Below are 23,632 nucleotides of genomic sequence, written 5' to 3' on the forward strand. Positions count from 1 at the left end.
CTCCATTATTCAGTCAGTGATCCTTTTTCCCCCCCCCCCCCCAGTCCTCCAAATTCATTTTCATCCATCCACTGCCTTCCCGAATCCAAAAGTCCAAGTCCGGAGTTCCAGACTCCAAGGCATCCGGGTCATCGATGGATCATACAAGGGATCCCACTATTCCATCCACTCCTCCCCCCCCGTCGTCCTCTCACAGGGAGTTCAGGCCCAGGGGAAATGAATCCATGAACGTTCTAATTATCCATTATCGACATTCGACCTAGTCAATGCTCTTAGTCTAACTCCTGAGCAATTCCCTGTTCTCCCTTGAGGCTTACCGTGGATCATCTCCAGGATATCCACCGTCCACCTTACCGTGTACTCTGTAGTAGAGTACGGACTACGGGTAACGGAGCATCAGGCCAAGAAGCTTTACTACTGGCAGACACCACCACCATCATCATTCTTGACAAACTCGATCGTCTTCTGACTTGGTTCCAGACCACTGACGAACGAACATCCGAGATCGCGACTAGATGTAGGCAAACAGGGGCCTTCCTGGCCGATCATCTCGCTTGGGGGCCTCTGTGACTGGCAAAGACTTACCTCAAACCCCTGTAAGTGATGCATGTTTCGTTTTTTTCGCCTTCAATTTTTCATTTTCATTTTCATTTTTACTTGATGTTATTTTATTCTATTTTATTTTATTTTATTTTTTTTTTCGCCTGTCAGATGTAGTTACATGCTTACACTAACGTCACTGTGTGGAGTTTCCCTGTTGCTGTCCGTCCCCAGGGCTATGCATCTTTCGTGTCCATGACTCCATCAATCCACAGCCTACACATGGAAACTTCCCGCGGGATCTCGACAACCATTGATCTTGTTTCTCCGAGCCCTTTTGCTCCTGTCGCCATAAGCAAGAAAAAAAACAAAAAAACAAAAAAAAACAAAAAACCTACGTGGTGATGCGAAACCACGGAGTTAACGGGACACGGCCATGGCCGATCCAAGCCCACTCCAAAGGGGCTCTCCCATGACTCTCTCCCCGTCAGGTTTGTGGCCATGAGGCAAATGGGCCCTCGTAATCTATTATTATAGTTTTGTCAAATCCATGAGCGTCTGGAAAAATTACTAAGGAGCTGCATCGCTAGCTCCACGAGTCTATTTTGGCGTGTAAGCGAAGAGAATGGCAACCACTCGAGGACAATGCTCGAGGCGTTGATGGCTCCTTCGCTCGCAGTTTATAGAAAAGACCATGGGACGTGCAGCGCTCTCTCTCATCAAGTAACCTCCACTGTTCCTCTGGACACCGTCCCTGAATATACCCATCTCCTCGAGGGACTTCTTTGAGCACACATTGTACAGAACCATGGCTCACTCCGCCCCGTGTTATTTGCCCAAGTTTGGTGCTACGCACCTGGGGCTTCAACGGCCTCTTTCTATGAGGTTGAGAATCGGTGCTTCACAAAGTGCTGGCTTGCTGGCTGCATGGAACGAGGGCCACTTGAATTCCTTGTTGCAAGCTGCATGGGCCCTCCTCCTCCATCGCTACACAGGCTCCGAGGACATTTGCTTTGGCTACCACCAGATCGGTGGTGATGGGGTTCAGAACGCTCTACAACAGCCTCTGGACACCGCAGACCCGTCCATCTTCAAGCTATCAATCAATGAAGATGATACCCCCAAGACATTTCTAGACCATGTGAAGACACACAGCTATTTCGACAGCGATCTCGACAGATCGAAACCCTTAATTACAACATCTAATGCGGATCTTCCGTTTAATACAATCTTAATGATACGAATCTGCCATGACTTCAAGGGAACCTCCTCTATCCCTTCTCTTTTCCCAATTGCGCTTCCGGAGAAGGTACGTAACAAACACCGCACCTCCAAGTCTCCCTGTAAAAATGGGCCTTCTAATAGCTGTCTACAGTGTCGCATTCGAATGCAAGCCAAGGTTTTGCAGGAGGAAGTGGGCATCTTCTTTGAATGGTGGAACAACGATATGCCCACCGAGCAAGTGAAAAGCATTGCCGGCGTGTTCGAGCGTATCACCGCAGAGCTTCTCTCTGCCCAAGATGTATCTCTGGGCAGTCTCGACATTTTCCCAGAGAACGATTGGTCCCGTGTGTGCAAATTCAACTCCGTGTTCCCCAAGAAACACGAACGCTGCATACACGACGCAATCTACGAGCAGACTCTTCTCCAGCCGGATCACGAGGCCGTCTGTGCTTGGGACGGAAGTCTATCATATCAGCAACTGGATGACTTATCCTCGAAAGTTGCCTACTATCTTCAGAAGAGAGGCGTTGGGCCGGAGGTTTGCGTCGCTCTATGTTTTGAGAAATCAGTAAGTGCTTGAGTCTTTCATAAGATGTTATGTGGTGCTTGTTTGATTCTGCAATGCTCACCGTGACGTGGTCTCGACACGTCAGATTCTGTGCTTCAATACGCTGACCATAAGCACAGAAATGGAACATCGTGGCGATGGTTGCCGTTCTGAAAGCCGGCGGCGCATTCGTGCCTATGGACCCAACTCACCCTACAGCACGTCTGCAGTCCCTCGTGCGGGGCGTGCAGGCTCAAATTATGCTCTGTTCTCGAAATTATGCAGAGAAGCTGCAGACGGTTGCAGAGACGCTCCTACCACTCGATGATGAATTTGTTGACACCCTCCCAAGTCCCACCACGACAGTCTCATCAACTGTAAAGAGCTCCAATGCCGCATATGTAATCTTTACTTCTGGCTCTACCGGCGAGCCGAAGGTACGTTGCCAGAGTTTTGATTTCTGTCTTTTTCTGTGCTGACCAGTCTAGGGTACCTTGCTTGAGCATGGAGCTTATTTCTCGAGTGTCATGGCCCATGGTCCAGCCTTCAGCATTGACTCAACAACGCGCATTCTGCAGTTTGCAGCGCACACCTTCGATGCCAGCTTGGTCGATATTCTGACTGGGCTGATGCTTGGTGCCTGCGTCTGTATTCCCAGTGAGGAAGCGCGTTTGACGGACATTGCTGGCGTCATCAATGATATGAGGATCGATTTTGCGTGCTTGACCCCATCATTCATCGGATTCCTTGAGCCTTCCGCCGTACCGGGGCTCAAGACCCTCGTCCTGGCCGGAGAGGCGATGTCGCCGTCACATTTGGCGACATGGTCTCATCTTACGTTGGTGAACGGATACGGCCCAACGGAGAGTTCCGTTACGGCCGCCCTTAATACCAAGCTCTCTGCTACCTCCGACTGTAGGGATATTGGTCAGCAGATTGGGGTGCGCTGGTGGGTCGTCAACCCTAAGAACCATGACCAGCTGGCTCCCATCGGTTGTCCTGGTGAGCTGGTCCTGGAAGGGCCAACTCTTGCGCGATGCTATGTCAATAACCCGCAGAAAACGAATGATGCGTTTATCTACGATCCCGCCTGGACTAAGCGGGATGCTACCGGTGGCTCCGGCCGACGCTTCTACAAGACCGGTGATCTGGTAAGGTATAGTTCCGTAACTGGTTCATTAACGTATATAGGACGAAAAGACACACAGGTCAAGTTCCACGGTCAGAGAATCGAATTGGGAGAAATTGAGAATCAGCTTAGTACCGACGTGGACGTCAAGCATTGTGTAGCGTTGCTTCCCAAGTCCGGATTCTCTCAAGGAAAGCTTGTTGCAGTTCTGTCATTATCTGCCGGCCTCAAGGATGGGCCAGATTCCGATGCAGTGCCCCTGAAGCTTCTTGAGAACCGGGTCAAGGCTCAATATGTGAAGGACATTCGGGAACGACTTTCCGCTCGGCTGCCAACATACATGGTCCCCTCCGTCTGGCTCTGCGTCGAAACGATGCCAATGCTTGTATCTGGCAAGTTGGACAGAAAACTCACCTCAACGTGGGTCTCAGGCATGGCACAGGACCCCGACATGCCCGCCACTGGACCAACCGAGTTCCGTTCTATCAATGCGACGGAGGATCAACTGGCTTCCATCTGGAGCCGTGTCCTGAACATTTCCAAGGACCGCATCAGCTTGAAAGAAAGCTTTTTGAGTCTGGGTGGTGACTCCATTGCGGCCATCACTTGCGTCGGCCAGTGCAAGAAGCAGGGAATTGGTCTCACCGTGCAGGAAATTCTTCGCAGTAAATCAATCAGAGATCTGGCCACGCGCGTCAAAGAAGTTCAGCAGCCGGCAGCCTACCATGAAAAAATCGAGGAGCCTTTCGACCTGTCACCAATTCAGAAACTCCATTTCATGGTCCGCGAAGAAGGCCAGGGCTATTTCAACCAGAGTGTTCTCACCCGCATTGACCGAAGGATCAATGACGGGGAATTGCGCCGCGCTGTGGATGCAGTGGTTATGCGCCACTCCATGCTTCGAAGTAGGCTAGTTGGCCCTGGTACGGGAAGTCCCTTGCAGCAGCGTATCACCGAAGACGCGGCTGGCTCGTACCGCTGGCGCATGCACACTACCGCCTCCCAAGCCACGGTCGAGAAGGCTGTTGCAGAGAGCCAATTGTGCATCAACGCTTTTGTGGGCCCTATGTTTTCAGTTGACTTCTTCTATGCCAACAACAACACACACAATTTCCTGTCCTTGGTTGGACATCATCTTGTCGTTGACATTGTCTCGTGGCGTATTATTCTTGAAGATCTTGAGGACTATCTGAATGACCCTCAAGCCTTCGCGCTGCAGAACAGCTCCCTTCCCTTCCAGACATGGTGTCACCTGCAGGATGAGCAGTGTCGCTCGTTGCTTTCCGAGAATGAGCTGCAAGTGGAGGATCTTCCCGCGCCAGACCTTGCATACTGGGGAATGGAGGCTCGTCCTATGACATACGGCGACGTGGTCTGCGAAACCTTCGACGTCGATGCGGACAGCACTCAATCAATCTTGCTGGAATGTCATGAGAGCCTTCGAACTGAACCGGTCGAGGTGTTTCTGGCTGCCCTTCTCCATACCTTTGGTCAGACATTCTCGGATCGTGCCTTGCCCGTGATCTACAACGAAGGCCATGGCCGAGAAGTATGGGATTCAAGCATCGATATCTCACGAACTGTTGGTTGGTTTACTACTCTCTATCCGATTTTTGTGTCAGACATTGTCTCCAACGATCCAGCTAGAACCGTGGCTCGTGTCAAGGATCTGCGTCGCCAGGTCTCCGATAATGGTCGCCAGAAGTTCGCGAGCCGAATGTTTACGGGCCAAGGGCAGGAACATTGCCGTCATCATTGCCCCCTGGAAATGACATTCAACTACGTCGGCCAGCACCGCGATTTGCAGAAGCAGGATGGTCTCTTCCAGCTTACGGGACACATGGCTGGAGAAACCGGGCGAGGCGGCGGAGCCGCCGATTTTGGCGAAGAGACTCCTCGATTTGCGCTGCTTGAGATCTCGGCATTGGTTGTGCAGGGTCGACTTCGGTTTACCTTCTCTTTCAACCGATTCATGCATCGCCAGGAGGGCATTCGCGACTGGATCTCGCGTTGTCAACAACTTCTCAGCTCGCTTGGCCAGCAGCTGCAGTCCTCCGCACCGAAGCCCACGTTGAGCGATTTCCCGATGCTCTCTCTCACGTACGATGAGCTCGATAAGATGGTTTTGGAGAAATTGCCCCGCATGGATATCAGCTCTCTCGACCTCGTCGAAGATATCTATCCCTGCTCGCGTATGCAGCAGGGTATCCTGATTAGCCAGTCCCGGGACACCTCATTCTATGCTGTGCATGATACCTTTGAAGTGAGGGGGTTTAGAACCAAACCCGACATTGGCCTGCTGCGACTCGCGTGGCAGAAGGTTGTTTCGCATCATTCGATACTTCGAACTGTTTTTGTGCAGAACCTCACAAGCCGGGATTTATTCTCCCAGGTCGTTCTGAAGGAATTTGAGTCATTTCCAAACTTATTGACATGCTCGGGGGACAGCGATGTTCTCCCAACTTTTGAGAGCCAGCAGCCCATGGACTATCGTCAACATTGCCCTGCTCATCGTCTCACTCTTTGCCAGACTGCAAGCGGCAAGCTGTTCTGCAGACTCGAGATTAGCCATGCTGCCATGGATGGTATGTCGATCTCGCTCATCGTGCGTGATCTGCAATTAGCCTATAGTGGCAAGCTCCAAGAAGACCGCAAGCCAGTGTTCCAGAACTACATGAAGTACCTGCAGACCTGCTCCCACAATGGTGGCCTCGAGTACTGGTGCGATTACCTGGCCGACATCAAGCCGTGCCACTTCCCTGTCCTCAATGACGGCAAATTATCCACCAAGCAGCTCCATACCATCCGTCTGAATTTTGCTTCTTTGAGAGAGCTCCAGACTCTTTGCGAGAGCGGTGGAGTCACGCTTTCTACGGCGTTTAGCACCGCTTGGGGACTAACTCTCCGTTCGTTCTGTAGCTCCGACGACGTGTGCTTCAGCTACATGGCTTCTCTGAGAGACGTCGCGGTTGAAGAAATTGACGCGATGATTGGACCCATTATCAATCTTCTCGCTTGTCGGATGAAGATCACTGAGACGGCCTCTCTTAGAGATGTACTGGACCAGGTCCAAAACGACTATATGGAGTCTCTTCCGTACAGACACACATCGCTCATCGATATTCAGCATGCTCTCAAGCTCTCGGACACGATTCTTTTCAATTCCGGCGTGTCGTACCGGAAGCTGCCATCCCAGAGCTTGATCAACACGGACGATATTCGACTTGTGGAGGTGGGATCCATTCACGATCCTGCCGAGTTCCCAGTGTACGTCAATATCGAGACTACGGACGATGATGCGCAGATTGACCTCCACTACTGGACGGATGCTCTTTCTGATGGTCAGGCTCAGAATGTTGCTAGTACTTTCTTGAAGTCCTTGGAAAACATTATTCACTGCCAGGACGAAGAAGTGCGCCGCCTGGATGCGTTGAGCGAACAGAACAAGCAGCAGATCGCAATCTGGAACAAGCATATCCCCAAGACCGTCGACAGATGCGTCCATGAGATTCTGGAGGAGACGGCGAGCTCGTACCCAGAAGCAACTGCACTTTCAGCTTTGGATGGAAGTCTCACATACTCCAAGCTCAATGAATTGTCCGCCCTGCTGGCATTCTACCTCACCAAGCTCGGAGTGGGGCCAGGCGTCCTGGTACCGATGGAGTTTGAGAGATCTTCGTGGCAAATTATTGCCATGTTGGCAGTCTTGAGACTTGGTGGTATCTGCCTCCCTCTGACCGGGATCCAGTCGGACGAGATTATCGAGAAGTTGCTGGTCGACCATGATGTTCAAGTTGCTCTTGCGTCTCCGCATAAAGCACAGATTCTCGAGGGTACCATCTCCTACGTGGTTCCCGTGAGCAAGTCCTTGTTTGACTATCTCCCTCGCTCTGGTGAGACGCTCACCTCCTCAGTCAAGCCGACGGATGGCGCCTACGTTGTCTTCACGACAGGCAGCGTTCAGGGCTCGAAGCCCGTAGTGCTTGATCACCAAACCATTCTGACGCGGGCAGAAGCTTTTGCTTCAGCTCTGGGACTGAATGAAACGACCAAGATGCTCCAGTTCGCTCCTTGTACCTCCGATATGTTCCTTCAGGAAGTCCTCAGCAGCTTGATGTGTGGCGGCCGTGTCTGCATCCCGGCTGATCACAGTGCCAGAAACTTGTCAACTTCGATCAACACCTCGCACGCAAACACTGTCAGTATCACCCCGTCGCTGGCTTCATTGATCAGGCCTTCCGATGTCCCCGAAGTGCAAGTTCTCGCACTCCATGGCGAACGTATGACAACCCAAGCCAAGGATCTTTGGTCGCCAAAGGTCCGTCTGCATTTGTGGTATGGAGCAGCCGAGTGCTCATCTACCTCCATCCATACATCCGACAGCCCCGATGAAACAAGAAATCTTGGACGGTCCGCAGGGTGCACTTCTTGGCTTGTTGATCCCGCAGACCACAACCTTCTGGTCCCCATCGGCTGCGTTGGTGAGCTGGTTCTGGAAGGCCCCGTCCTTGCTTCTGGCTACTTGCTCGAGGGAGAACACTCTAGCGAGAACTTCATCGAAGAGCCTGTGTGGAGTCTGGACAGCGAGCACGACGGAACCATTGCTGAGACAGGAGCGGAAATTGAACACGCTCCACCAATCCGGAGGATGTTCAAGACCGGAGATCTGGCTCGCTATGAGTCGGATGGGTCATTGGTCTACATGGGCAGAAAGGGCACGGGAGCTCGGATTGATAACTGGCAGGTTCAAAAGCATCTCGATTCGTTCTTGTTGCCGGAGTACCCCTCCGTCTTGGAGTTGATTCGCTCAGACGACGAGGCAGAAGCAGAGCTTCTGGCTGTTTACATCCAGTTCAAGACAGCTTCCTCGACAAATGTTGACGGCCAAGAATCTTCAATTGGGCAATCCTCTCCGGAATTCCATCAGCTGATTGCCAAACTGCATACTCATCTGCTGAGTGTCCTGTCCGCAGCCCAGGTCCCGAACTTGTACATTCCTGTCCCCAGCATGCCCTTGACATCCTTCGGCAAGCTCGATCGTCAGCTTCTGAGAAGAGAGACTGAGAACCTTCCCAACAGCATCCGCGCCGAGTTCGATCTCAAAAGCTTCCATGAGTTCTGGAGAGCTGAGCTTGCCAAGCCACAGGCGACGGCCCAACTGTTCCCGCCGGCGATGAGCACCTCTCAAGGAGTATCTGCTACTGCCTCGCTGAGGAAGGATGCGCAGATTTCTGGGAAGCTCAATGGAGTGGACTTGGAATCCGCAATTCTTACCGCGTGGGCCCTGACCATCTCTGGGTACACTCAGTCCGATGATGTCGTCTTCGGGGAGCTGCTTCTTGAACCTGAGCTCTCGACTCTTGACTCTGCCGAAAAGACGCCTGCTACCATTGTGCCTAGACGCTTTCAGCTTGACGCTACCTCAACCATTGCAGAACTCTTGGGAAGAACGCAGGAGAAGCGAGTAGCAGCCTTGCCCTACCAGAAGGCTGGACTCCAGGGGATCAAGAATGTCAGCGCAGATACCTCCCGAGCGTGCGGGTTCAACAATCTTCTTTCCTTCGCTGCCATCCAGAATGACAAATCGAATCCACTAGGACTTGAATATCCTTTGGCAATCTTCTGCAGCATTGGACAATCCGAGCTCCAGCTGAATGCTCAATACAATGAACAGGTGCTGTCTGCGCCCCAAGTGGAGAGGATCCTGGCCCAGTTCACAAGCTATATTGAGTACTTGAACGCGGGGCACGGCCTGCAGGAGGTGATTGGCGAGATGGCTCTCCTTCAGAGCCAGGCTTCTTGTTTGTCCAGCCCTGAGACTGTCTACTGGAAGGAGTATCTGGCTGATGCTGAGCCTTGCCATTTCCCCTCTTTGAGTGCCGCCAAGGGCGAAAAGAGGGTCGAGACGGCACAGTTGACCATCACGGATGTGGCCCGGCTATTCGCATTCTGTGAGATGGTTGGAGTTACTGCAGATGCCCTGCTACAGATCGTCTGGGCATTGGTCCTGCGGTGCTTCACGGGCTCGGAAGAAGTCTGCTTCGGTTACTACGCCGAAGCTTCGCAAACAGAAGACTCAAACTCCGCACAGGTGTTCCCTAGCAGATTCCTCTTGAAGGACGCCTCTGAGCTCCGGGAAATTGCCGAGGACAGGGAAAACGATCTGGACCAGGCGATTGTGCATCCACTCTCAGAGGATGAGGTGCAGCATGAACTTGGCCTTGACGTGAACTCGCTCTTCAATACCGTTTTTAAGTTTGACAAGGTCCAGGGGCTGGCCAACGCAGATGACAGTCTATTCTCAAAGCCCCATATTGTCGAGAAGAGCAATTGGATTCTCGGCATTAATGCTAAGCTTTCGGATGCGCGTGCTGAGATTGTTTTCGAATACTCGACGAACGTTCTGTCCAAAGCCAACATTGAGAGTCTTGTCGACTCCTTCAAGCACATCCTTCTCGATATTGTCGATCATCAGCAAATTGACCGTACGATTGGTGCCATCGACTTTTTCAGCGAACATGCTTGCCAGCAGGTCCAAGCCTGGAATGCAACATTGCCAGAGAGACCCGACATGTGTGCTCATGAGATTATCGAGCAGCACGTCCTCAGCCGTCCTACCTCACCTGCAATCTGTTCGTGGGATGGGGACTTCACGTACGAAGAGCTCGATTCCCTGTCCACCCGACTTGCACAGCACCTTGCAGGACTTGGCGTCAGACCTGAGGTTTTTGTTGCGCTGTGCTTCGAAAAGTCAGCCTGGGCCGTCATTGCGCAAGTCGCTGTCATGAAAGCTGGAGGAGCGTTTGCCTCTGTGGACCCCACTCATCCAGAGGCTAGACTGCAGGGCCTGGTTGAAGACCTCGGTGCTTCGATCGTCCTGTGCTCGGCCAAGTATGTCGACAAGGCTTCCAAGATCGCCCAGTCTGCCTTTGTCGTGAGTGAAGAGACCATGACCCGACTCCTCGAGTCGCCTTCCAGGACGTGCGTGACAAGGCCAGACATCCATAACCCAGCCTATGCAATCTTTACCTCTGGAACGACAGGCAAGCCAAAGGTGACCGTGATTGAGCATATCTGTCTCAGCGTGTCGTCACCAGCATTTACACGTACGCTGGGCATGACTCTGGACACCCGCGCTCTGCAATTCTCGAGCTACACCTTCGATGTCAGCATCATGGAGATAATCCTGGTTCTCATGACCGGCGGCTGTGTATGTGTTCCCAGCGAAGAAGAACGCATGAACGATCTGGCCGGTGCAATCAAGCGCTTGAATGCCAACTTCATCAGCTGCACTCCGTCGATGGCAAACACCCTTGACCCTGCTGACGTTCCCCAACTGAGAACTATCGTCACTGGAGGTGAAAAGATGACGCCAAGCCATCTCGAACGCTGGTCTGACAGATGCGTAATCAACGCATACGGCCCTTCGGAGTCCACAGTCATGGCTACAATGAGCATGAAGGTGGATTCAGCAGGTGTACGCCTCGACGACGACTGCAACTCCATTGGTACCGCGGTTTGCGGCCGCACTTGGGTCGTTGATCCTCAGAATTATCATCGCCTCCTTCCCATTGGTGCCGTGGGTGAATTGGTGCTCGAAGGCTCTAACGTTGGCCGCGGCTACCTCAACAATGAACAGAAAACCAAGGAAGTCTTCATCAGCGAGCCTGCCTGGGCTAAGTCTCCGGGGCTTCGAGAGCTCTTCCAGCAGAAGGAGCGCATGTATCGTACGGGAGATCTGGTTCGCTACAAACCCGATGGTTCGATTTGCTTCATCTCGCGCAAAGACACCCAGATCAAGTTCAACGGCCAGCGAATCGAGCTGGAAGAGATTGAACAGCAGTGTATTGCTTGTCTTCCAGAAGGTGCCCGTGTGGCAGTCGATGTTGTCGACCCGGAGACAAAGGCAGTAGCCAAATCTCTTTCCGCATTCTACAGCGTTGGTGATATTGGAAATCGCAGCACAGTCGACGACACCGAGATGCTTGTGCCCATGTCTGAATCCACAAGGGAATTCGCCAAGAAGTTCCAGGAGGCCCTTACCAAGGTCTTGCCTCCGAGCATGATGCCGAAGCTCTTCTTCCCCATCCGTCGCCTGCCTTACTCGACCTCTGGAAAGCTTGATCGTAAGAAGCTCCGTGCTGCGGTTGAGACTCTGCCAAAGGAGCAGCTGAAACCTTATGTCAGCTTGTCCGCTGGCTCTAGACAGGTCTCGGATGAAGGAATCGAAGGTATTCTTAGAGGTTTGTGGGAGGAGGCTCTGGGCCTTGCGTCCGGTTCAGTCAGCGCTGAAGACAGCTTCTTCAGCCTGGGTGGTGACTCCTTCTCCGCCATGAAACTTGTTGGAGCAGCCAACTCTCGCGGCATCTCTCTCACGTTTGCTGGTATCTACGAAGATCCTATCTTCATGGACATGGCAAAGAGATGTGATACATTGCGCGAGAAGCCCAACAAGGAGACTGTGCCGCCTTTCAGCCTGTTGCCTGCTTCAACTGACCGCCACCAGTTGCTGGAGGAGGTGGCGGAGCAATGCTGCGTGCCTCGGGAAACCATCACGGATGTCTATCCCTGCAGCCCCGTGCAGGAGGGTCTTCTCACATTGTCCGTGAAGCAAAATGGCGCGTATGTCGCCCAGCCCGTCTTCCGCCTGTCTGAAAGGGTGGACCTCGACAAGTTCAAGGCTGCCTGGCAACGTGTTGTGGATGAGATGGATATCTTGCGGACTCGCGTCGTACATACCGAGTCTCTCAACTTCCTCCAGGCCGTGCTCGACAAGGAGGAGATTGCTTGGACCACTGCGGCGAGTCTGGATGAACTCATGGCTGATAGCCCTGACTTGCCAAAGCACAATGGTGGAGCTTTGACCGATTATGCGATTGCTGGATCCCAGACTTCCCCTGCCAGGTACTTTGTGTGGACAATCCATCATGCGCTCTATGATGGATGGAGTATTCCTCTCGTCCTGAAGCGCCTCGAGGAAGTCTACAGTAATTCCTCAGCTGGCAGCAAGACACTCCCCTATGGGCTGTTCATCGAATACCTGCTGGAGCGCAACATGTCCGACTCGGATGAGTACTGGAAATCTCAACTGGCAAACCTTTCCTGCACCCCATTCCCGCAAAGCAAGAACTCGCTCCCCGACGCTGTCCGAGTTGGAAACAGACACCAGAGCAGCATGAAGATCTCTCGAGCTCCCGGTGGAGTTGATCTGACTGTGCCCGAGCTTATTCGTGCTGCGTGGGCAGTCGTTGTGGCTGCTCACACTGGTTCCAGCGACGTCTGCTTTGGCGAGACGCTCATGGGCCGAAACATCGATCTTCCCGGTGTCACTGATATTGCAGGACCAGTTCTCACTACCATTCCTACGCGCATTCAAGTTGAGAATGAGCTTCCCATCACCCAGTATCTGGAAAGCGTGCATCATTTGACAACCACAATGCTTCCGCACCAGCATTCTGGGCTTCAGCGGATTCGAAAGCTCAACAGCGACACGGCTTCCGCCTGCGAGTTCCAGAATCTGCTTGTCATTCAGACTGGAGAAGGTCAACTGAACGAGAATCTGTGGATGGCCGAGCCCAACCAAACAAGTGGAGACTTCTTCACTCACCCACTTGTCGTTGAATGCAAGGTCGGCGACTCTGAGGTCACAGTGACCATGCACCACGATGAGATGGTTCTTAACAGCTGGCAAACCGAGAAGCTCATCGGCCAATTTAGCTTCGTGCTCGAGCAGCTCCTTTCCATTGGGAAAGCGGAAACGAGAAAGCTGAACGAATTGGAGATCTTCAGCCCCGTGGACAGAAATGAGGTCGCCAAGTGGAACCAGAGGCATCCAGAAGCTGTTGAGCAATGTGCACACGACATCATTTTCGAGAGATGCTCCGCGCATCCCGATTCTCCAGCGATTTGTGCCTGGGATGGAGAGGTGTCGTACAGGGAAATGTACGACCTTGCATCCTCGTTCGCAACTTACCTGGTCTCCCGTGGCATCGGACCCGAGACTCTAGTGCCGATCTGCCTGGACAAGTCTCTTTGGGCCGTCATCACCATCCTCAGTATTTTCATCGCTGGTGGAGCTTACGTTCCACTTGACCCCGCTCATCCCACATCGAGACACGAGGAGATCCTAGCTGAAGTCGACGCTCGTGTCGTTCTTTGCTCTCCTCAGTATCATAACCGGTATTCTGGCATCGTCAAGACCATCATTCCCGTCAGTAAGGAGACAGTCAAAGCCTACAGCGCTCTCAGCGGAAATGCCAAGCGGTCGAATCATGTCACGCCATCTAACATGGCCTATGCTATCTTCACGTCTGGAAGCACAGGTCGTGCCAAGGGTATCATTATCGACCATCGTGCTCTTGCAAGCAGTGTCATGGCATTTGGACCTCTTGTCGGTCTGACTGAGACCTCGCGAGCATTCCAATTTGCATCTCTTACATTCGATGCTGCTGTCATGGAAGTTCTCGCCACCCTGATGCACGGCGGTTGTATCTGTATCCCAAGTGAGGATGAGCGACTGAACGACGTGGCTGGAGCGATTCGGCGCATGAACGTCACCTGGACTTTCTTGACCCCCTCAATTGCAAGTATCATTGAACCATCATCGGTGCCATCCCTTGAGGTTCTGGTCTGCGGTGGTGAGAAGCTATCGCGCGAGGTTGTGACGAAATGGGCACACCGCGTCAGGCTGATCAACGGATATGGGCCGACAGAGACAACCATCTTCGCTGTTTTGAACACCGAAGTGTCTTCGAACCGAGATGCTTCTTGCATCGGGTTTGGAATTCCTTGCACTCTTACCTGGATCGTTGATCCCGACAACCATGACCGCCTTGCCCCCCTGGGTGCCATTGGAGAGCTAGCATTGGAAGGTCCGGCTCTGGCAAGGGAGTACCTCAAGAACCCTCAGAAGACGGCCGAGGCGTTCGTCGATGAGCCAGCATGGATCAAGAATTTCCAGTCCTCCCTGCCCTCTCCGCGCAGAATCTACAAGACTGGCGATCTTGTTCGGTACAACCCTGACGGATCTGTTGAGTACATCAGCCGCAAGGACCATCAGGTCAAACTTCACGGCCAGCGTATGGAGCTCGGCGAGATTGAGCATCGACTATACGAGGATGACCACGTTCGCCATGCCGTTGTGATACTGCCAAAGGCTGGTCCCCTTCAACAACGTCTGGTCACAGTTCTGTCTCTGAACTCCTTGAACTCGAACGCGAGCATCATCACCGACAACACATGTGAACTGATCAGCCCAGAGGATCTAGCAAAGACCGCGTACTCGGAGCTCATTGCCATCCAGAAGAATCTTGAGGCTCAGCTGCCCATCTACATGGTCCCGCAGACGTGGGCTCTGATCAAGAAACTGCCAATGCTCGTTTCCGGTAAGCTTGACAGGAAGAAGATCACATACTGGGTCGAGCATATCGACGACGCAACCTACGAGAGGATCATGCAGGATTATGACAATATAAAGAGAGGCAACGTTGAAGAGAGTGTCAAGGATGACAAGGAGACCTCCGTGTCGATCCTTCGGGATATCTACGCGCAGGTGCTCAACATTTCTGCTAACAAGGTTGATCCGAACAGGTCCTTTGTGAGCTTGGGTAAGTAATAGCCTTTTTTGTCTTTTTTCTCTTGGAACAGAAAGAAGCTAATAATATCTGTAGGTGGTGATAGCATTACTGGAATGGCTGTCATTTCTCGGGCCCGCAAGCAGGGCATCAACCTGACGCTTCACAAGATCCTGCAGAGTAAGTCAATCGGCGAGCTTACTCGCGGCATTGAAACCAAGACGTCAGCCGTTCAGCTCGAAGAGAAGTCTGGAGAAAACTTCCCCCTCTCCCCTATCCAGGGTCTCTACTTCCAGGCCGCACGTACGTTCAAGGAAACGGGACGCTTCAACCAGAGCATGACAGTGCGCATCACTCGCAAGGTGGAGCCGAAGATAATTAGGAATGCGCTCAAGGCAATCCTCACCCAGCATTCGATGTTCAGGGCCAAGTTTAGCAGATCGGCGAGTGGAAAATGGCAACAGAGAATCACTAGCGTATGTGTGCATCGTTCTGTTGACGTTGGGAGGTTGAGCTAATCTATTGCACAGAATATCGATGCATCTTACCGATTCGGTGTTCATTCAGTGAGCAACCCTCGAGAGATGCTGACCAAGATTGGTGAGACGCAGTCGAGTTTGGATATTCAAAATGGCCCAATCTTCGCCGCGGATCTGTTCGAAGTTGCTACAGGCGAACAAGTTCTGTTCCTTGTGGCCAACCATCTTTGCGTCGATATGGTTTCATGGCGCATTGTCCTACAAGACATGCAAGAGTTCATCGAGTCTGGCTCCTTGCCTTCTGAGAAACCCTTATCGTTCCAAGCCTGGTGCGATCTGCAGTTCCAGAAGAGCAAGTCAGAAGCTGACGTTGTCCAACCTCCGTTTGCCATTGAGCCTTCCAATATTGGCTACTGGGGCATGGACAGCCTGCCTAATCTATATGGCCAGATCAAGATGGAGTCATTTGTACTGGATGAAAAGACAACTTCTTTTATTCTGGGTGGCTGCCACGAGACCCTGCGGACGGAGACAATCGACATTCTCCTCGCAGCAGTTGTGCAGTCCTTCCGCCGTGTGTTTACAGACCGTAATATGCCAACCATCTATAACGAGGGTCATGGCCGTGAATCATGGGATTCAAGCATTGATCTCTCGCGAACAGTGGGCTGGTTCACCACAATGTGCCCACTCCAGGTCGATGAGTGCTCAGGTAAGATATCTTCTGCGTTGCTAAATCAACCAACTAACTTTGGAAACTCAGACTTCATCGAAACGGCAAAACGCATGAAGGACGTGAGACGAAAGATGGTCGACAATGGCCGGTCTTTCTTTGCCCACAGCCTCCTGCACTCAAGCAAAGCCAACTCTACAAACTTCCCTGCCCCGCTAGAAATTGTCTTCAACTATCTCGGCCGTCTGCAGCAGCTAGAGCGCGATGACTCCCTCTTCCAGCACTATGGTCAAGCTTTCGATGAGGAGACCTTCAATATCGCCGGAGACATGGGCCCAGATACTCCCCGGTTTGCTCTTCTAGAAATCTCGGCTCTCATCATCAAGGATAAGCTCCAAGTGTCATTCACGTACAACCGACAGATGCAGCGCGAGAAGCAGATCCGCAGCTGGATTTCGGAGTGCAGAAATGTGCTCGAAAGAGATGTGCTCAGATTCAAGGACGCGGTGCCAGAGCCTACTCTTAGCGACTTCCCCTTGCTCCCTATCACCTACGATGGCCTCAGAAGGTTCATGGGCAGCACGCTTCCCAGAGCAGGGATCGACAGCTGGTATACGGTGGAGGATATCTACCCATGCTCTTCGGTGCAGGAGGGTATCCTCCTGAGCCAGCTGCGGGATCCCAACGCCTACATGTTCCATGTGGTCTTCGAAGTGTGTCATCCAAACAAAGGCAGACAGGTCAATCCAGCCAGCCTTAAGAGCGCTTGGTCCGCTGTCATCAGCCGGCATCCCATCCTGAGAACTCGGTTCATTGACAGCAACCACGCAGGTGGCTCGTTTGACCAGCTGGTGCTCCGAAAGGTCGATGATGAAGCAATCATGGTTGAGAGCAACGATTCTAATGCTCTTGGTCGACTTGATGCGATCAAACTCAGTGACGTCAACGCCGGACAAAGGTCCAAATCTCTCCATCAGTTGACTATCTGCCAGACTCAATCTGGACGGGTTCTTGTGAAGATTGAGATGAATCATGCCATCATCGACGGTGGATCGGTTGACCTGATCCTACGTGATCTAGCAATGGCTTACAATGATCAACTCCCTGAGGGGTCTGGACCACTCTTCAGTGACTACATCAAGTTCATCCGTGGTAAATCTCAAGACCAGGCTCTGTATCACTGGAGACAATACCTGTCCAATGCCCGCCCCTGCCACTTGACCTTCCCCGCGGGAGCAGCTGGTGAGCGTCAATTGGGCTCGGTGATGGTGCAGTTCAACCGCTATGCCGAGCTTCAACAATTCTGCGAGAAGAATTCCGTCACTCTTGCGAACCTCACCCTCTCCGCATGGGCAATTGTTCTGCAGGCAATCACGGGCTCGGACGACGTTTGCTTCGGCTACCCATCAGCCGGCCGTGATGCGCCGGTTCCTGGTATTCAGGACGCAGTCGGAATCTTCCTGAACATGCTCTGCTGCCGTGTTAGATTCTCGCGCGGGCAGACTCTCCTGGATCTTTCGAAGACGGTCCAGAGCGACTACATCAAAAAACTCCCTTATCAAGATTGCTCCCTGGCGAGCATCCAACACGAGCTCGCTCAGAAGGAGCGCATGCTTTTCAACACCACCATTTCCATCCAAAATCACCATGCCGCTTCCAAGGACTCTGGAAGCGATATGCTGTCATACAATGTGCAGAAGGCGCATGACCCTACCGAAGTAAGTCTTATTGTATCTATAATATTGAGATCAAGAACCTAATGCGTGAGCAGTATCCTGTCACCGTGAACGTGGAAACCGCCAAGGGCCACGAGGGTATCTTGCTGCGGTACTGGACCGACGCCGTTCCGGAGAATAAGGCACAGGATCTGGCAGACGCCATTGCTAGTATCTTCACGTCCTTTGTCGACAGGCCTTCCCAGTTGGTCTCGGATCTAGAGCTGCTGGGACGATCAACCACAGGCCAATTCTCTGGGGCGGGACAATACATTGACAACAAAACGCTTCAAGAACTAATTGATCGCCGTGTTACTGAAATCATTACTCAGATGCTCAGAGACGGCTCGCTGACCATCCCTACACCTCAACCCGAAAAGAGCCACATCCAGGAGACCGTCCCCTATTCACCCCTCGAAGTTCCAATCCAAGCAAGGCGCATGCCTCGCGAGAGAGATATGTCCGACTCCACAGCCACCCTTACTGAAGACCACACAAGAGTGTCGGATCTCGAGAAGAGACTGTGGAAGCTCTGGTGCTCGGCATTACATCTGTCGTCCGAGACGATTAAGCACCGTGAGAGCTTCTTCAAGTTGGGTGGCGATAGTATAACGGCAATGAAGATGGTCAGCGCTGCACGAGAAGACGGCCTGACCTTGACGGTCGCCGACGTGTTCAGCAACCCTGTGTTCGAAGATATGCTGGCCATAATCAGTGCTGCGAACAGTTCTCCTGCCTCGGAGCCTGAATCCCATACTGACAGCGAAATCGAAAAGCCTGCAGAGTCCGTGCCTATCCAGCAAGAGCAGACTCCGCCGCCACCAGAATTCTCATTCTTGAAGGCGGTTGATCTGAATGACAACGCCTTGCAGAGCGGAATTTGCCCAAAGATTGGCGTGTTTAAGGGAGGCATTGCTGATGTTCTTCCTGTGACGGACTTCCAGGCCATGTCAATCACGGCTACCTTGTTCAGATCAAGATGGATGGTGAATTATTTCTTCCTCGATGGGCAAGGAACAGTGGATTTGAAGAGGTTGAGAGAGAGTCTCTTGCGGGTTGTTGATGCGTTCGATATCCTGCGCACGGTTTTCGTCTGCTTCAATGGCCAATTCTACCAAGTGGTTCTGAGAAAGATCCGACCAAATATTTTTGTACATGAGACGGAGAAGAGCTTGGACGAGTACACTGACTACCTACAGCAGCAAGATCGGGAGCAAGAGGCACGGCAAGGAGAGCAATATGTGCAGTTCTATGTCTTGAAGAAGAAGGATAGCAACCACCACCGGATCTTGATCCGGATGTCGCATGCTCAATTTGACGGGGTTTGTCTGCCTTCGATAATGTCCGCTATCAAGCTGGGATATGAGGGCAGTCCGTTGCCCCCAGCACCCTCCTTCGCCAATTACATGCGGATGTTGTCTGGTGCAATCACCCCAGATCACTATCAACATTGGACAAACCTCCTGAGGGGCTCAAGCATGACCCAGGTCCTCCGGCGGAGCGAGACTAATACCTTCCAACACATTGGTGCCTTTACGGAGCAGAGGAAGATGCTCGAGATCCAACCTTCAGTTCTTGACAACATCACGATCGCAACTGTCATGCAAGCAGCTTGGGCGGTGACACTGGCGAAGCTGTCTGCTCAGCCGGATGTCGTCTTCGGGCTCACAATCAGCGGCAGAAACACTTCCATCCCTGGCATCGAAAACACGGTTGGCCCATGTCTCAACGTCATTCCAGTTCGTGTCAAGTTCGGCGAGAAGTGGACTGGCCTCGACCTGTTCCGCTACCTGCAAGACCAACAGATTGCCAACATGCCATTTGAAGCCCTCGGCTTCAGAGAGATCATTAGACGTTGCACCGACTGGCCCGATTCCACCTACTTCACTACCTCTGTCTTCCACCAGAACGTTGAGTATGAGGGTCAGATGCAGCTCGATAACACGACATACCGAATGGGCGGCGTCGGCGTCGTGGACAACTTCACCGACATGACCTTGTTCTCCAAGTCCATCAGCGACGGCAAGCTGGGCGTCTCCCTTGGCTATTCGCTCAAGGGCCCCATCCAACCCAAGTTCGCAACCAAGGTCCTGAACATGGTCTGCGACACCGTGCAAAGCCTCGTGTCCAATGCCCGCGTCGTGCTCCCATCCCCCTCAATGCTCTCCTCCCTACCCTGCCAGGCCGTCCCCGACGTGCCCAGAATGTCCGATGAGATGTTCCTGTCCTCACACCTGAAGACCCGCAGCATCTCTGAGATCCTCGTCTACTCCGACGTCCTGACCAAGGCCTGGCAGCAGGTCCTGCCCTGCAAGAACGCCGAGACCCCACAGTCCGCCTTCCAGCTCGACTCCTCCTTCTTCGACCTCGGAGGCGACGTCTTCGACGTCGCACAGGTCGTCTGGCTCCTCGAGCAGGACGGCCTCCAGGTCCACCTCGAAGACCTCCTCGAGCACCCAACCTTCCTTGGCCAGATGGCCGTCCTGACGCTGCATAACTCCCCAAAGAACGACTCCATGGAAGAGATCGTTCCCGTTGACGGGCTCACCTTGCCCATGGCCAAGACTGGCAATTCAAGTTCCTTCGGGAAGGCCTTGACGCTGGCAAAGCGCATGGCAAAATGGAGCCCGCTGTCAGCTCGGGGGTGATCGGATCTGTCTCCAGATCTGATCGGAATCTCTCGTGGACAATTTCCCTTCACTTCACTTCATGGTTCATGTTATCTATATTAGTTTGTTCAACTGTTATCATTCTTTGCTTGTGGACATCCATTCCTGTACTCTACTTCGACTCGCATGTCTCATCTCTTTTGTTTCCTTGGACATTGTCATCTGCATATAATGTGTTTACTTCTCTGATTGTTGATTGGCTTGAGCATCTCATGTTTCCGTTTGGATATAAAAAGTTTTGCTGTATCTAGAATTTGATCATTTCACTTTTGACTATTCTAGTTTTGATTCTTCAAAGGTCCGATTCCCACAAACGTGAGCTAAGTAAAAATGGCTATGAACAGTGTGGTATCTCGGAGTATGTGAGAGGCTATGTGATAGAACAAGTCAACTTGATGCGAAGGGTATAATGATGCAGCAGCCGCGAACGCGAGAAATCAATGAACGAAAGAACATGCGTGTGATGGGAAATAAAAGCACATCCCTGGAAGAAACATGCAGTATCTGCAAAGGATCAAATAGTAATGCAAGGCACAGCAATGCCTAAGACTGACGATGGCCGCGCACCGAAGCCTGAGACCATTTCCCGCGCGCCCGGATCGCAGGCCCATAGATGTAGAACAGATACGGGATGGGGATCAGAGCGACGGCGATGAAGCCCAGCGTGCTGGCTGCCCAGTCGACGCCCATCTTGCGGAACATGATGCCCGCGAACATGGGGAAGGCGCCGGCGAAGACGCTGCGCAGGAAGGTATTGGCGGCGACGGCGCTGGCGGCGAACTCGGTGAATGTGTCGATGAGGTAGTTGAGGGCGGCCTGGAAGATGGTGAAGAAGCCGAAGCCCATAGAGACGGCGCCGGCGTTGGGGCCGACCCAGTGGATGTTTTTGTCGCTGGTCCAGCCGAAGATGAAGAGGCCGGCGGCGAAGAAGATGGAGCCGATCATCATGGGCGGGAGGCGGGCCTCGGGGACGGGGAAGTTGTTGTTGGCTTTGAAGCGCTTGATGTAGAATTTCTGGTTGAAGAGGTTCATGGCGGCGCCAAAGAGGATGCCGATGAGGTAGGAGAGGAAAGGGAGTGCACCGACGACTTGATTCCACCCGCGGACTTCCTGGAACTCGACGGGGAAGGACGCCAGACTTAGATAGAGAATTCCGTAGACGAAGGATGCGTAGAGAGCGACGAGGAAGCAGATCGGGGTGAAGAGTAGCTGGAACGGCCGAACAAGGTACTTATTTCCCAGCTCTTTGAGGCTCACATCCCATTCTTCGTGGCGCGCATGGAGAGCCCAGTTACCGCTCTCGAAGCGAAGACGGCGGGCCTTGTAGACAAGCAGGACAGGTGGGTAGCTTTCATCGATGTACAGTATGTCTAAGGTGAGAAAAAACATCATCATGATGCCGGTGATCTGTTCACGTCAGTGATTGTTCAGTTCTCGTGGCTCGATAGGTCATCTCACATATTGCGTCCATCTCCATCCTAGGTAGCTCTGAGAAATGGCACCGCCTACAATGGGTCCCAGCACGGGGCCGCCGACGACTGCCAAAGCATATCCAACAATAGCCGCTCCACGTTGTTCAGGGGACCAAATGTCCCCTAGCACACCGCCGGTGTTGGTAATCGGGGCGGAGCCAAAGAATCCAGTGAAGAACCGGGTAATCATGATCGTCTGTATGTCTTTGGCAGTAGCAGTGCCGAAAGAGAAGATCGCGGCGATGAAGTAAGGTATCAGAACAGCGAATTTACGCCCATATACCTCGGAGAGTGGCGCCCATACAAGCGGTCCCACACCTGACGGACCAGTCAGTAAATATAGCTCTCTCCCATGCAGATAACACAATGTCCGTTGGCTACGAGCGTACCGAAGCCGAATAGGAGCAGCGCCGTGCCAAGTATGCCAACCTCTTCCCCGACCCCGAATTGCTGAGAAATCTGTCTTGTCCCTGTGGAATAACTGTGTCTGCGTCAACATGTTGTCCGATGCAAGATCTTAAGGTTAGATGGATCGTACATTGAACTTGCCCAAGTTGCGCCTATTATTGACATGGCCTAATCAGCTCTTGTTCTTCTGCATCACATCAAAACGACTTACATACCCATTGTTGTCAGGCCGTAGAGCACCGTAGTGATAGCCTTCTTTTTGAAACACCAATTCAACGGTCTGTAGGGGTCGTCTGGCCCATCAAAGTCCACAATCACATCTTCCTTTGTTTTCGTATGCGATAGCTGATGCGTGAAGCGCGCAGTCTGGCCGGGCTCCCGGCTCCGGACCGTCGATATAAACGAATGCGCGCGCGCTTCTAATACGGACAATCCCGAGGCTGCCGTGCTCTGCTTCTCCAGTACCGCCCCGTCAACCTCGCGCTCATTAAGACTGAAACGGTCTTCGAATGATTCGATCTCGCTGTTGACGGAGGAGCCAGAAGACGTGCTGGCAGAATGTTCGTGGCTCGTCATGGCTTCATAAAAACGGCTGAGAATGCGATAATCCTCACGATAAAGCGGTAGTGAGAGAGGGCAACTCCAGTCAGAAAGATAATATACCAGACAAACACAGAGAGCAACTAGAAAAGTGTTTTCCCTCGTGACAAAGTCTCCCGCACCGGAACCAAATACAAAACGTCGATAACCCAGTTACGACGTCACCGGAGAATATCCGTCACTGTTCAAACGTCAAAGCTGGGGATAAGGGTCTGGTCGTACCCAACCTCCAATAAAAAAGATCGATGACCCAAAAAAAATAGAATTCGACGATGGTAGATAGATACCTCAAACTGTCCAAACTCCAATGGCCCTGATGGCGGAGCCGAGCCGTCTTATAACTCTTAACCCACACCTGAACTAGAAAGCCGTTGAAACCTGATCGGCCATCGGACATCCGATGGCGATAAACTGAAGTAAGAATGGAGATCTCCAATTAGCAGACTAGATAGTAGATAGCCTAGTCTACTCCAATGACTGCTCACTGCGTCGCTCAGGGTCCCCCATCTTCAGCCCTGAGTCATCGTCCCACCCACAGGCCGGTATGGGAGGGCTGGATGGAATCGATCAATCGAGTCTGGAAGCATACCAGCTTTGCTGCGA

General features: G+C 52.5%; 2 protein-coding genes across 2 annotated transcripts, besides 3 other annotated features; one reads left to right on the top strand and one right to left on the bottom strand.

Moving 5' to 3' along the window:
• The first annotated feature begins 651 nt into the window (after positions 1-651).
• Positions 652-700: a microsatellite.
• Positions 664-698: a microsatellite.
• Positions 701-897: 197 nt separating the features above from the next.
• Positions 898-933: a microsatellite.
• Positions 934-1,348: 415 nt separating this feature from the next.
• nrps1 (nonribosomal peptide synthase Pes1) lies at positions 1,349-20,528 on the top strand (the record flags this gene model as incomplete). The annotated part of the gene is made up of 7 exons (XM_001269224.1): positions 1,349-2,332; positions 2,452-2,748; positions 2,800-15,046; positions 15,110-15,489; positions 15,544-16,204; positions 16,256-17,883; positions 17,937-20,528. 7 exons carry the CDS (start codon positions 1,349-1,351, stop codon positions 20,526-20,528), a joined length of 18,789 nt encoding a protein of 6,262 aa, XP_001269225.1.
• Positions 20,529-21,092: 564 nt separating this feature from the next.
• On the bottom strand, positions 21,093-23,005 carry ACLA_025170 (MFS transporter; the record flags this gene model as incomplete). The annotated part of the gene is made up of 5 exons (XM_001269225.1): positions 21,093-21,956; positions 22,008-22,339; positions 22,411-22,502; positions 22,560-22,581; positions 22,645-23,005. 5 exons carry the CDS (start codon positions 23,003-23,005, stop codon positions 21,093-21,095), a joined length of 1,671 nt encoding a protein of 556 aa, XP_001269226.1.
• Between the last annotated feature and the right edge of the window lie 627 nt (positions 23,006-23,632).

The sequence above is a fragment of the Aspergillus clavatus genome, genomic scaffold, assembly GCF_000002715.2.
Source record: "Aspergillus clavatus NRRL 1 1099423829805 genomic scaffold, whole genome shotgun sequence".
In the NCBI taxonomy this organism is placed as follows: Eukaryota; Fungi; Ascomycota; class Eurotiomycetes; order Eurotiales; family Aspergillaceae; genus Aspergillus; species Aspergillus clavatus.